This window comes from Triticum dicoccoides, chromosome 6A (genome assembly GCF_002162155.2).
Source record: "Triticum dicoccoides isolate Atlit2015 ecotype Zavitan chromosome 6A, WEW_v2.0, whole genome shotgun sequence".
NCBI classification, from domain to species: domain Eukaryota; kingdom Viridiplantae; phylum Streptophyta; class Magnoliopsida; order Poales; family Poaceae; genus Triticum; species Triticum dicoccoides.
Genome location: NC_041390.1, coordinates 632,728,978 through 632,740,642, shown reverse-complemented (window position 1 = coordinate 632,740,642; position 11,665 = coordinate 632,728,978). Strand labels below are relative to the sequence as shown.

At 47.4% G+C, this 11,665-nt stretch overlaps 2 protein-coding genes across 2 annotated transcripts; both read left to right on the top strand.

Moving 5' to 3' along the window:
* Positions 1-1,857: 1,857 nt before the first annotated feature.
* LOC119318738 lies at positions 1,858-4,052 on the top strand. The gene has a single exon (XM_037593332.1). The coding sequence runs from the start codon at positions 2,143-2,145 to the stop codon at positions 3,619-3,621; it is 1,479 nt and encodes a 492-aa protein (XP_037449229.1). The 5' UTR covers positions 1,858-2,142; the 3' UTR covers positions 3,622-4,052.
* A 3,280-nt stretch (positions 4,053-7,332) lies between these two features.
* Positions 7,333-10,179, top strand: LOC119318737 (metal tolerance protein C2-like). The gene is made up of 9 exons (XM_037593331.1): positions 7,333-7,774; positions 7,897-7,936; positions 8,417-8,493; positions 8,943-9,031; positions 9,162-9,231; positions 9,351-9,389; positions 9,484-9,634; positions 9,712-9,801; positions 9,890-10,179. The coding sequence occupies exons 1-9, from the start codon at positions 7,365-7,367 to the stop codon at positions 9,989-9,991; spliced, it is 1,068 nt and encodes a 355-aa protein (XP_037449228.1). The 5' UTR covers positions 7,333-7,364; the 3' UTR covers positions 9,992-10,179.
* Positions 10,180-11,665: the final 1,486 nt, after the last annotated feature.

Below are 11,665 nucleotides of genomic sequence, written 5' to 3'. Positions count from 1 at the left end.
TCAACAATGCATCCAAGACCATTTCCATTCCTGCTCCATCCACCACTATAGAAAAGAGGGACAAGATCAAGGGAAGACGATGAGGTTCCACCACCACGTGCATCGGCCCCATCTCCACCATGTAGGCACCTCCACCAGCGCCGCCCTCATCATCACCACCGTCGGTGCCACAACCATCATATCATCGGCACCGCCATCTCCACCAACACCGCCATGCCTTCTACCTTCACCGCTTCGATGACGCTTGTAACTTAACCCTCTCCTCTATGTATATGTATTGAACGCATATATAGAGACCTGGAGGCCCAGGCAGAAGTCCATGTCACAACAGTGTGTCCTACAAAGAAGATCACCAGCATCTCAACACACTACATCGCAAATTGAGCATAAAACCACTTATTAATCCACAAGCTCCCCTGCTAGGATTTTAGCTTCTTTTACCCATCAAATACTATTGTAATTTGCTTGGAGGTAAAAGATTCTGACTATGGAAATAAGTAGACCTATTAGCCACATCAAGGCCCTGGATGTGGGTAAGCTGAGTGTCTTCGTCGACGTCATCGGTGCGAGATTCATCGATTGGATCCATGTATCGCCCCCACATCCACTCTCTGGACTATGCATACATGTGTAAACATGCCTGTGGATTTTTGGTACATTCCCAATCCCCCTTTAGTGTTAGCAATTCGACGGTTTTTGTTGTTCGATGAAAACACAATGTCATTTCCTCGGCTAATCTGGTAGTACAGTAGCGTAAAAGGCAACAATTTTGGGAAAAGGATAAACAAAATAAGAGTATTTTGTTGTTACCAAATAGCACATTACATTAGTAGGAAATACAAAATGTACGTGTATTTTTGCGAAAAAGGTTTTGAAGCTTATTGTGCTTTCTAGAAACTTCAAATTCAACCAAAAATCCAGAACCATTCTAATGAGTAGTAGCATATAGGTAGACTAGGATATAATTTGGGTCGTCCATTCTCCGGTGCCTCCCATATATATACATCCCGGGCAATTTCTTCCCCTTAGTTTTCTTCATTTCATTTCCCAAATCAAAGTCGACCATTAGGGGTTAACAACTACATTGTGTTAGTGTTGTAACTAACAAAGTTGCTTGTGAATCTTTCTGGATGCCTCCAATTCCTAGTTTCCAATTATAATTAGCTTGATTGACTCGATACAAAACTACGAGACAAGTAGAAATGCATAGGCAGCCCACCCCGCTCTAGCAAATCAAAATAGCTATGAATTGGTCTAAATTGCAAACTCCATCGACACCTTTATAGTGGCATATGGTGGTGGTGGTGGGAGAGGTGTAGTACTTTGGTTGTTGTGCTTGTAAATGAACACATGTGTGTGCCTTGCTAGTGAAGAGGGACGGCGCCAATGAATGGCTAGGAGCAATGGAAATGAAATCGATTGGATGGGATTTGTGTTTGTTGGCATCCGTAGTTTATGTAGTTTGTGCATCGTTGGCATGGATAGGATAGCAGCATTTGAAATCTCGTTGTCACGAGTCTCTTTGTCAGCACCCATCAGCGCGAGAGTATCCGGCGAGATCCATCGTCTCGCCCACATCTCCATGCTCTGTATTATGCATACATATCCCCTCCGATGGTAGCAAAAAGGTAGCAATAATACATCAGCATGAAGCACACAAAAGAAACCAAAAATTGTTATGAAAAAGGTGTTGAAGGCTCACAAGGTCTCTAGAAACTTGAAATCCAACCAAAAATCGAGAAAAAGAATAGTAGGTAGGTTTGGTAGAGCAGGATGGAATCTGGGCCGTCCATTGTGGGCACGCGTCCTATATAAGCATCCCGGACAGGTTTTCTCCGCTCCATTCCATTCCCCAAATCGAAATCGAATCGAATCGAGGAACAATTTGCGAAACGGAACTGCCAACTCTTCCTTCCCCTCGATTTGCTCGCTCGCTCGCTCGCCAATCCCACCCACCGCCGCCGCCGCCGCCGCCGGTCGAACTCCGGCGAGGAAGCTCGCTCGCCGGCTAGCTAGGGTTAGGATTGGGCCGCCGCGAGTTGTTCCTGCTTGCTTGATTAATCTCCGGTCCGGTCCGATCCGATCCGATCCGATCCACCGCCGATTCGGTCGATTTGAAACCCTAGAAATCCTCCCAAGGCGATGGATCCCAGCCAGATGATGCCCCGTAGCTTCCCCATGTGGCCGCCGCCGCCCCCGCCCGCCGCCTCCGACGCCATGCCTCCCCCGCCGCTGCCGCTGCCCCAGCCCTTCCTCGCCCCGCCCCAGCCCCAGCCCAACCGCGGCTGGAAGCGCAAGAACAACCCCAACAACAACAACAACCTCGCCGGCGGCGGCGCCTACCAGCCCCCCGCCATCGGCGACCTGCAGGTGCAGAACCGCGCCAAGGCCCGCCGCTGGTTCAACAACCCCAACAACGCCGGCGGCGGCGGCAACCCCAACAACGCCGGCGGCCGCAAGTACTTCTTCCCCAAGTCCAACAAGGGGGGCAACAAGGCCAAGGCGCCGCGCAACACCACCTCCTTCATCATCCGGGCCAAGCGGGCGGGGGGCATCGCCTCGCTCGTCTCCCCCTGCCCCGTCACCCCCGCCGTGCTCCCCACCCCGCGCATCTCCCCCTCCCGCGAGGGCCTCTCCGACATGGCCCAGCAGCAGTGGGGCGTGGACGGATACGGCTCCATGAAGGGCCTCATCCGCCTCCGAGCCTCCTCCCCACGCCACCCCGACGCCGAAGGGGATGACGACGACTCCAGCAGCGGCAGCGACGTCGAGGAGCACGTCGAGGTCGAGCGCCGCCTCGACCACGACCTCAGCCGCTTCGAGATGGTCTACCCCGGCGGGATGGCCAACGGAGCCGCTGGCTACGTCTTGGAGGACCTCGACGATGAGTACGACCAGGACGTGCACGTCGCCAGGCTCGAGGAGGAGAACCTGACTCTCAAGGAGAGGCTCTTTCTCATGGAGCAGGAGGTCGGTGACATGAGGCGCCGTCTCGAGGCCATCGAGGCGCGCTTTGCAGGGGCCGACGGCGTTGCTGCTGCTGGCAGCGCCGACAATGCTGCTCTTGTCCTCCAGCAGAGGGCTGATGCTGATGCTGAGAATGGCGTTGATGCCGCGCCTGTTGCAGGCGATGCTGTAATTGTTTCTCTGGAAGATGCTAATGCTAATGCTTCTGGTGCTGAAAATGCTAATCTACTTGAGAAAGAGAAGGGTGATGCTGCCTCTGCTTCTGATGACACTGTTGAGGATGCTCTGAAGATTGACACTGAGATGGATGTTGCTGCCTCTGCTTCTGCTAACGCAGTTGAATTTGCTCTGAAGAATGACACTGAGATGGGTGTTGCTGCCTCTGCTTCTGCCAACGCAGTTGAGTTTGCTCTGAAGAATGATACTGAGATGGGTGATGCTGGCAACTTGGTTGAGGAGGCTCTGGAGAATGTCACGGCGATGGCTGATGCCGTTTCTGGTGCTGATAATGCAGTCAAGGAGTCTGACATGAACAGGGGTGATGTAGAGCAGGAGAAAAGTGGTGAGGACATGGCCGGTGCAGGTTCAGAGAAGAATGCAGAGATGGCTGATACTACTGGAAGTGGAGAGGAAGAGGGCAAGGAGCAGGCCTGATGCTCCAGCTAGAAAACGGTGAACAGAGCAAGCAGGCCTCTGATGACGAGGGCTCCTGCTTGGAGATGGAAGATGGACAGTGGAAAAATGCACAAGGGTTTCCTTCCCTGGTTGTTTGTTACTGTACATACTTGCAGATGAAGCCATGCGGCGTGTTTCGGTCTTGGGGACTGAAACGTCGCGTGACCGAGGCGGTGGTTTGTCGGCGTCGGTGATGTTATATGTTTGTTGCCATTTTGAGTTCTCTATATTCGGAACCTGTAGTGTTTTAGCGGACTAGCTAAGCTGCTGCTCAAGGTGGTAGTAAGATACTCCTATGGATTTGTTGTTACTGTTAAGATGATGTTGTCAAGATGATGACTCTGTTATTGCTGTATCCATCCATACCGTGCTATCATGTTTATTAATTTGGTCTCGCATTATCGTGGTTATTTTGATTATTTTTTTGTGGTTTGCAATTTGAATTTACTCTGATGTGAATTGGGATAAGTTCGTATACTTCATCTGGTCTAGCTGGTGTTCCCTTTTCCCCTTCATACCCGTGAGTTTCAGGTAGCACATGATCCGGATTGCTCTATATGTCATCCTAGATTTTTATTTTTCTCTTGACTTTGTCTTATTTCCCCCAGAGCACAAATGTTCCATTTTGCATGAAAAAACGCCAAAATCCAGTTTTCAAATTTGTTTTCTGTTTGTTTTGTGTTTTTTAAATAAATCAGTTTCAAATTTGTTTTCGGTTTTTTGTTTGCGCCAAAAGCATATGCTCCTGGGAGCCGAAATGCCGCTCCCTCGATGGTCTTCTTTTCTTTCCATTTTTATGGAACAATTTTTTTTCGACAATTGTAAAATGCATTGGTGACCATTAAACTTGTGAGGACGGTCTCTTTCGCCTCGTGCGACGACAAAACTGGGCTTTTATTTGTCGAGACGGGGATAAAAAGGAAAGGAAGGGAGAGGTGTAGTGTTTTAGATACTCCTATGAATTTGTTGTTATTGTTAAGATGTAGTCAAGATGATGACTCTGTTATTGCTGTATCCATCCATACCGTGTTGTCATGTTTCTTAATTTGATCTCGCATTCTCGTCGTTATTTTGATTTTCTGCGGGTTGCAATTGGAATTTACTCTGCTGTGAATTGTAACAAGTGCATAAACTTCATCTGGTCTAGCTGAAGACCAAGATGGGCAACATGCTGGTCTTCCTTTTTCCGGATATTCAAATATGCTCTAGATGTCACCTGTAGATTTTTATATTTCACTGAACTTTATCTTATTTCCCCCTAGCAAAGCACAGATGTTCCTTTCTGATGAAAATTGTCAAAAATCACATCGGTTGCTACCGTGAACATGTAAAAATAGAAATCAAAAGTTTCCAAATTTGCTTTCTGTTTGTTTTGAGTTCTTTCTTCGCGCCAAAAAGCGTATGCTCTTGGGAGCCGAAACGCCGCTCCCTCGATAGTCTTCCTTTCTTTCCACTTTTACGACTCAACTTTTTTCGACAAAGATTAATTAAACTACCGAGACAGGTTAATTTGGCTTCTTGTAAAATGCATTGATGACCATTAAACTTGTCGGGACGCTCTCTTCCGCCTCGTGCGACGACACGTCATTCAACAACCTGTCGAGACGGGGATGAAAGGGAAAGGAATGGAGAGGTGCCGTGTAAAAATATTAGGCGGGATAACGCTAAAACAAGATGTGTTGGTGCGTCACTACAGTAAGTATGGGGGACGGGATTCAACCCGTATGTGAGGCCTTTACAAAGATGCAAAACCTCCAATGTACAACTTCAAATGAATATGGTCCAAGTTCTATCAATTCTAGCCAAAAACAAAGAGGAGTAAGAGCATGAATGCTCGTGTGGGCCCCCCTTAGCAATTTGTATATGATTCTGCCCCATTTTCTCGCATCCCCCTCTCAGCCTCTTCTCCACCACTTTGAGGGTCGCCAACTTTTCCCCATCACCCCTTCTCCTTCCGGGACCAGGCTGACCATAGTGGGGATGGGAGAGGATGACATTCTGCTTCTCTGAATAGTGGATATATGTTACCATTTAGGTTTAGACCATCCTCGAAGGCGACTACCGCTATGTCGTAGCGGAGCTTTGCTCTAGCGTTCGTGGGCGGCGTTAGGAGCTCATCTTCCCCCTTCCAGCCGATTTCCATGGTGGGAAGCCGCGGGGACTGGGGGATCTAGCGAAAGAACCCCTCGGCAATAAGCTCGTTTTAGCGATGGATCTGGTGTTGCATCTACTCTCTCCCTTGTTTCTTGTTTGTTGTGGTGTCGAAAAGAAGGAGATGGGGTGAAGGGCCTTAAATTCGACTCCACATGGGATTTTGCAAGCCGCGATGGAGCTCTTTGGCCAATCTACTTCCACTACATCAACCTTTGCCACCGAAACAAAAGATCAAACAATGAATTTGTTTTGTCGAGCACCTTTTCAACCTCCATGATGAAGCCCTCTCTCCTTGGTCCGAAGAGGGCATTGAACATGCAGAATATGGCGGCAGCCAGAGCTTTGGTGAGGTCACCCGCCGCAGCAAGACTAAAGTGTTTTTTTACCTTTCCTTTCAAGGGCCTGTTTGCAAATTGGTAGGACATAGTTACTATTCCATTTTTGTTTTCTTTTAGAGTCCTTCTTCATTGTACATACTGAAAGAGAGGGGACTATGGCAAGAAACATATTTTTGGGTAAGGTGGGGAGAAGAGAGGTTGTGGAGAAGATGAGAAGAGAGAGGCTGATGGAGAAGACAAGAGTAGAGAGTGGCTGAGGTGGAAGGTCCTCCTCAATGCTACAGTACATCCTTACACGCCATGAAGAAGACAAGAGCACGAGAAGCTGATGGAGAACAAACATGAGAACATAGAGAGGCTGATGGAGAACGCGCACGCGCGCGCGAGAGAGAGAGAGAGGATTGCGGTTGGAGGTGTCCTATTCAATGCTATAGTACATCCTTCGATATTGTGAAGAAGACACAATAAAGATACTGATGGAAAAGATGAAAGAAGAGCGATGCTGGTGAACAAGATGAGAGCAAAGAGTGGTTGTGGTGGAAGGTGTCATCTTTAATGCTATAGTACATGCTTCAACGCTGTGGAGAAGACAAGAGCAGGGAGATGGATGGAGAAGACGAGAGCAGAGAGAGGCTGATGGAGAGGACGAGAGCAAAGTGGTGTGGTGGAAGGTAACCTCTTTAGTGCTATAGCACATCCTTCAACGTTGTGGAAACTACAAGGGCGCTTGCTACGAGCTTTGTCACGGCAGTATAATACAAGCAGTAGTAGCCAGCTACAACAGTCCCTGACCTGAAATGAATATGATAGTTGCCGGCAGCATCAGGTGACCGTATTGACATCCAACAATTGAGGCGCCTTAGTTAGCTGTTGCGCCATTTTGCCTCTCCTTGCTTGTCTTCTCCACGGCATTTCTTCTTCCCACCTTACTCACAATCTCTTTCTTGATGCCAGTTCCCGCTCTTTCGATGTGCTCGTTTTGGGAACCTTCTGGTCCCCTCCCCGTGTTTAAAAAATGTTTATGTATAATTTTATTTCGTAACCATCACTAGCAAGAGTCTATTCTTTTTCCTTATATACTACTCTTATATATGATTTTTTTTGTTTAATGGTTGACGAGTCAACCTTTGGTGTTGACTGGTTGGCCCACGAAGTTGAAAGCCCATCAGACCCAAACCCAAAGCCGGATCTACTACTCCCCATCTTCTCCAAAAAGCTCCGGCGCCGGCGATGGCGGATCCTCGGGCGTGGAACCCCAACTACGGCGTGGTGGGCAGCGGAGACCGGCGCCTGGCCTACTCCCGGCAGCCGTCCTTCTCCTCCTCCTCCCCGCGGCCCCCCGGCCCCGGCCTCGCCCGCTCCGACTCCTCCATCTCCATGCCCGCGCCCATCGCGCAGCCGCCCAAGGCACCCGACGTCCGGTACCGGTGGCTCGCCACCCGCCCGATGCGCCGCCTCGCGCTGCTCCTCGGCCTCAACGCCGCCTACTCCGCCGTGGAGCTGGCCGTGGGCCTCCTCACGGGGCGCGTGGGCCTCGTCTCGGACGCCTTCCACCTCACCTTCGGCTGCGGCCTGCTCTCCTTCTCCCTCTTCGCCATGGCCGCCTCCCGCACCAAGCCCGACTCCACATACACCTACGGGTATAATATCAAGCAAGCTCCTTTGCCTAATGGATAGATAGATAGATGCACTGAATTTCAGTTTCAGTTCAGTTGAGTTGGATTCATTGGTGCCCCTGACTTTGCTATCCTATCATGTGCAGGTACAAGAGATTGGAGGTCCTCGCCGCCTTCACCAATGCCGTAAGCGTCGCAACTCTAAACCTCTTTGACATCCTTGTTTGCATAGAGCTTATTTAGGGAGACAAATCATGTAGTAGCAAAAACCAAGTAGCAGTGCTGCCAACTCCAATTTACATGTATTGTCAATGTCCTGGTCATCTTAAATTAACCTCCCCTGTTTTCGCTGCGACAGCGATGTCCATGTGCAAACACCATGCTATGATAAAAACATATGCTTCATTGCAAGGCAGCACAAACCCAACCCTTGTTTTTATCTTTTCTTCTTATGATTTTGTATGTAGCAAGTAAGCCAGCAACAACAGCTGGAATTTCTTGTAGCACAAAACTGGAACAGTCTGTTGATGCCTTTACATTACATACTGGGTGACCCTTTGGATTGTTTGTTTAATTTCTTTGCACTAAGTGGCACACTTTCTGGCCTTTCTAACCTTTTTTGTGCTAACGTTTTGACCGCCTCCATATGGTTGTTTATGTAGACAGCTGTTCCTGCTGTTCCTGTCTTTCTCCTTGGCTGTCGAAGCGCTGCATTCGTTTATGCAGGATGAATCTGAGCACAAGTAAGCACCAGTTATATATGCTGACAGATGATGCTGTCCGAATATCTTTTTTCTATGTTGGTTGTCGAATGTGTTTACCTTAGGAGGAAACAAAGGAGATCGTATGTGAAAATTCCAGTCACTGTAATGCATTATGTTGCATCGTACTAGTATGATAAGTATGTGTTGGTTCAGTCCATCATTGTGGGTAACTAAATTGTGTTCTCAGAGGAAAGTGCTTAAAATGAAAGATAAATTGCATCTACAATTTCTACCCAGTGATACACCGCAGTTGATTATCTGCTGTCCAACTTCTGTGGCCTCTTACATTATTTTCCTGAGAAACCAAGAATTGTTTGGTCAACTTTTATTTCCATGCATCTACTGCCTTTTTTCATCAGCCATGGCCTATCAATCTAAACTCTTTGTTGTCCTAATAATTTGTTCTTCCTCTTATAAAAATGTTTCAGGCATTACCTCATTGTTTCTGCAGTCACAAACCTTTTGGTCAATTTACTTGGTGTCTGGTTCTTTCGGAGCTATGCTCGTGTCAACATAGGTATGCCTGCAAGTGATTGGTATCCTGTCTGTCTCTGGCAGAAATGTCAGGATATACATCTTGCCCTTACTAAGCATCATAATTTGAAAATAGACTGATCAATGGACGTATCATTGTCTGTTAATGTTAGTTTACAGGAAAGCAGAGGATATGAACCATCACTCCATCTGTTTGCATGTTCTGGCAGATTCAGTGCGGAGGTACAAACATACACAACTGCCGTGATGCATCTTTTCTTTCCTTTGGATATATTTTTGCGCCTTTGTCTTGCTACCCATGTATTTTTAATTGACACTGGGCATCTCTTACTCTCTCCCAGTGCAGGCTTGATACTAGCTTCTTGGTTTCTTTCATTGGGGTAAATCCTTTGCTCTTATATTGTACTACCATGAAGCTGCCTTTTTTTTTATCTCTAAATATACATGTTTTATGTTTTGTGCTTCTGTTGTTAGGATTGAGAACGCAGAGGTGTTGTGCCTGGGAATAGTTTCGGTGGCGGTGTTCATGCTTGTTATGCCTCTGTTCAAAGCCACAGGCAATGTCCTGCTGCAGATTGCGCCTGGCAACGTGCCACCTTCAGCCTTCATCAAGTGCGGCAGACAGGTGAGCATCTTACCTTTTTTGAATAGCTATTTGTTTAGCAACGCCACCTTTCACACGGCTGAGGTATCATTCTCCAGATTACTGCCTGTGAGGATGTCTCTGAGGTATCCCAGGCTCGGTTTTGGGAGCTTGTGCCTGGTCATGCTGTTGGTTGCCTCTCCATCCGGGTAAGTCAAGATAAATTTCAGCAAACTTGACTTGTTGATACCTGATAGTGATCGAATGACTGAAGTGGGGCATTGGGGGTGTGTGCAGGTGAAGAATAGCAGTGATGATGAATCGGTGCTCGAATACGTGCATGGACTGTATGACGATCTAGGGATACATGACCTGACCATCCAGACTGAAAAATCTTAGATACAGATACTTTTTATTTTCTAGTGGATCTAGTCTTTTCTTTACGTGGTAGAAATAGATCAAGAAATTCTGGAAGCTGTCTTGTGTTTGTTTGTTTATGCTACTAGTGTGTGTACTCGGTGTGGCATTTAAATTTCAAATCTTGCTCTGATTACGGATATCACCAACCCAACCGTCTTTCGAAGATCGATTGTTGTGAAATCACAAATTTTTATTTTATTGATGAGGGCATTGCACGGTACTATTACCATATATATTGATGAGGGCAAATCTCATTCCATTACAGCATAACAACACTCTCATGGCATGCCTTGCCAAGTCATACTCCAGAATCGACCACCCATTGATGTCCAAGTAGAGAGATCCGCCAAGGAGAACGCTGGAATTTTCTGTGTGCAACCAGGTCGGTTCACGCCAGGCACCGGTCTCCGACGAGTATACGCATGCCCAGGTGACAAATTGCCCCTCCAAGTCCAAGACAAGTGAAATACCAAGTAATTCAGTATGGCAGAAGCTGGTCACTGCAAACATGATGCAGACAAGTGAAATTATAAACCAGTTAGTTGATTTTGCGCTAGCCTAGCCGTGTAGATAGAGAAGTGAAATTATAAACCATCAACGGAACGGAAGCAAAATGTATGCGCCCAATCAATCAACCGAGGAATTCAGTGAGAGCAAGGTGCAGATGACAGAATTCAGTGAAAGGGCTAGCAGATGGAAAAATTGTAGTGTAGAGCACCTCACCTTGGGGTGGAGCGGCTTGGGCGGGAGGCGCGGCGGAGGCGGCGGTCCAAACCCTAGGCGCTCTTCTTCTTCTTCTCTGGGAGGGAGGAAATGGGGTCGCGCCTACTGGGCCACCATATCCCAGCATCACTTTCACAGTGGGCTGCTGTTTCGTCGCCCCTTTCTTCTTCTCTTTACCTCCTCAAATCCCTTTGCTCAAAAAAAAAAAACCTCCTCAAATCCCGAAATCACGGGAGCAACTAGTTAACGAGCGCTCCTTCAGGACCCTCGCTACGATCACCGCCATGTGTCACGCTCTCGGCGCTCCGTCCGAATGTTATTTTTTTTATTTTTCATGCCTCTTTCGAAAAGGGAAAAGCTGAATCGGGAGTATGTTTTTTTCCTTTCGAAAAGAGGCACGGCCGTGCCTCTCGTGAAGAAAAAAAAATAGAAAACATGTTTCTTCGCATAAATTGTTTTTTGATCCAAAAGCTATGGAAGACCGGTGAAAACCAAAAAGTCGAAACCCCCCGAAAAAACCCTTTCTAAAAAGCTGAAAATATGTGCAGGAAAAAAAATCCGAAGTAAACGTTCAGAGCACGACACATGGCGGTGGCTGAGAGCGCGCCAAATGATCCTTTGGGAGGCTGGTAATGAACACACTTTTGTTAGTTGCTGTCCTCAATCCCTAAAAAAACAAATGTGCTCCCCCCTGAAAAGAAATCCCTTTGATACTACGGTTAGTATTGTTTAACCCCTCAAAAAACAAATGCACTACGGTTAGTATCTTCTATTTTTTTTTACTACAGTCGGTATCTTCTAAAAAAAAGGAGTCAAGTGCACTGTAGGTCCTCGAACTATTTCAGGGGTGTCACGTAGGTCCTCGAACTATGAAAATCGTCATCCAGGTCCTCGAAGTGCAATAAGTGTGTCATTTAAGTCCAAAATCTC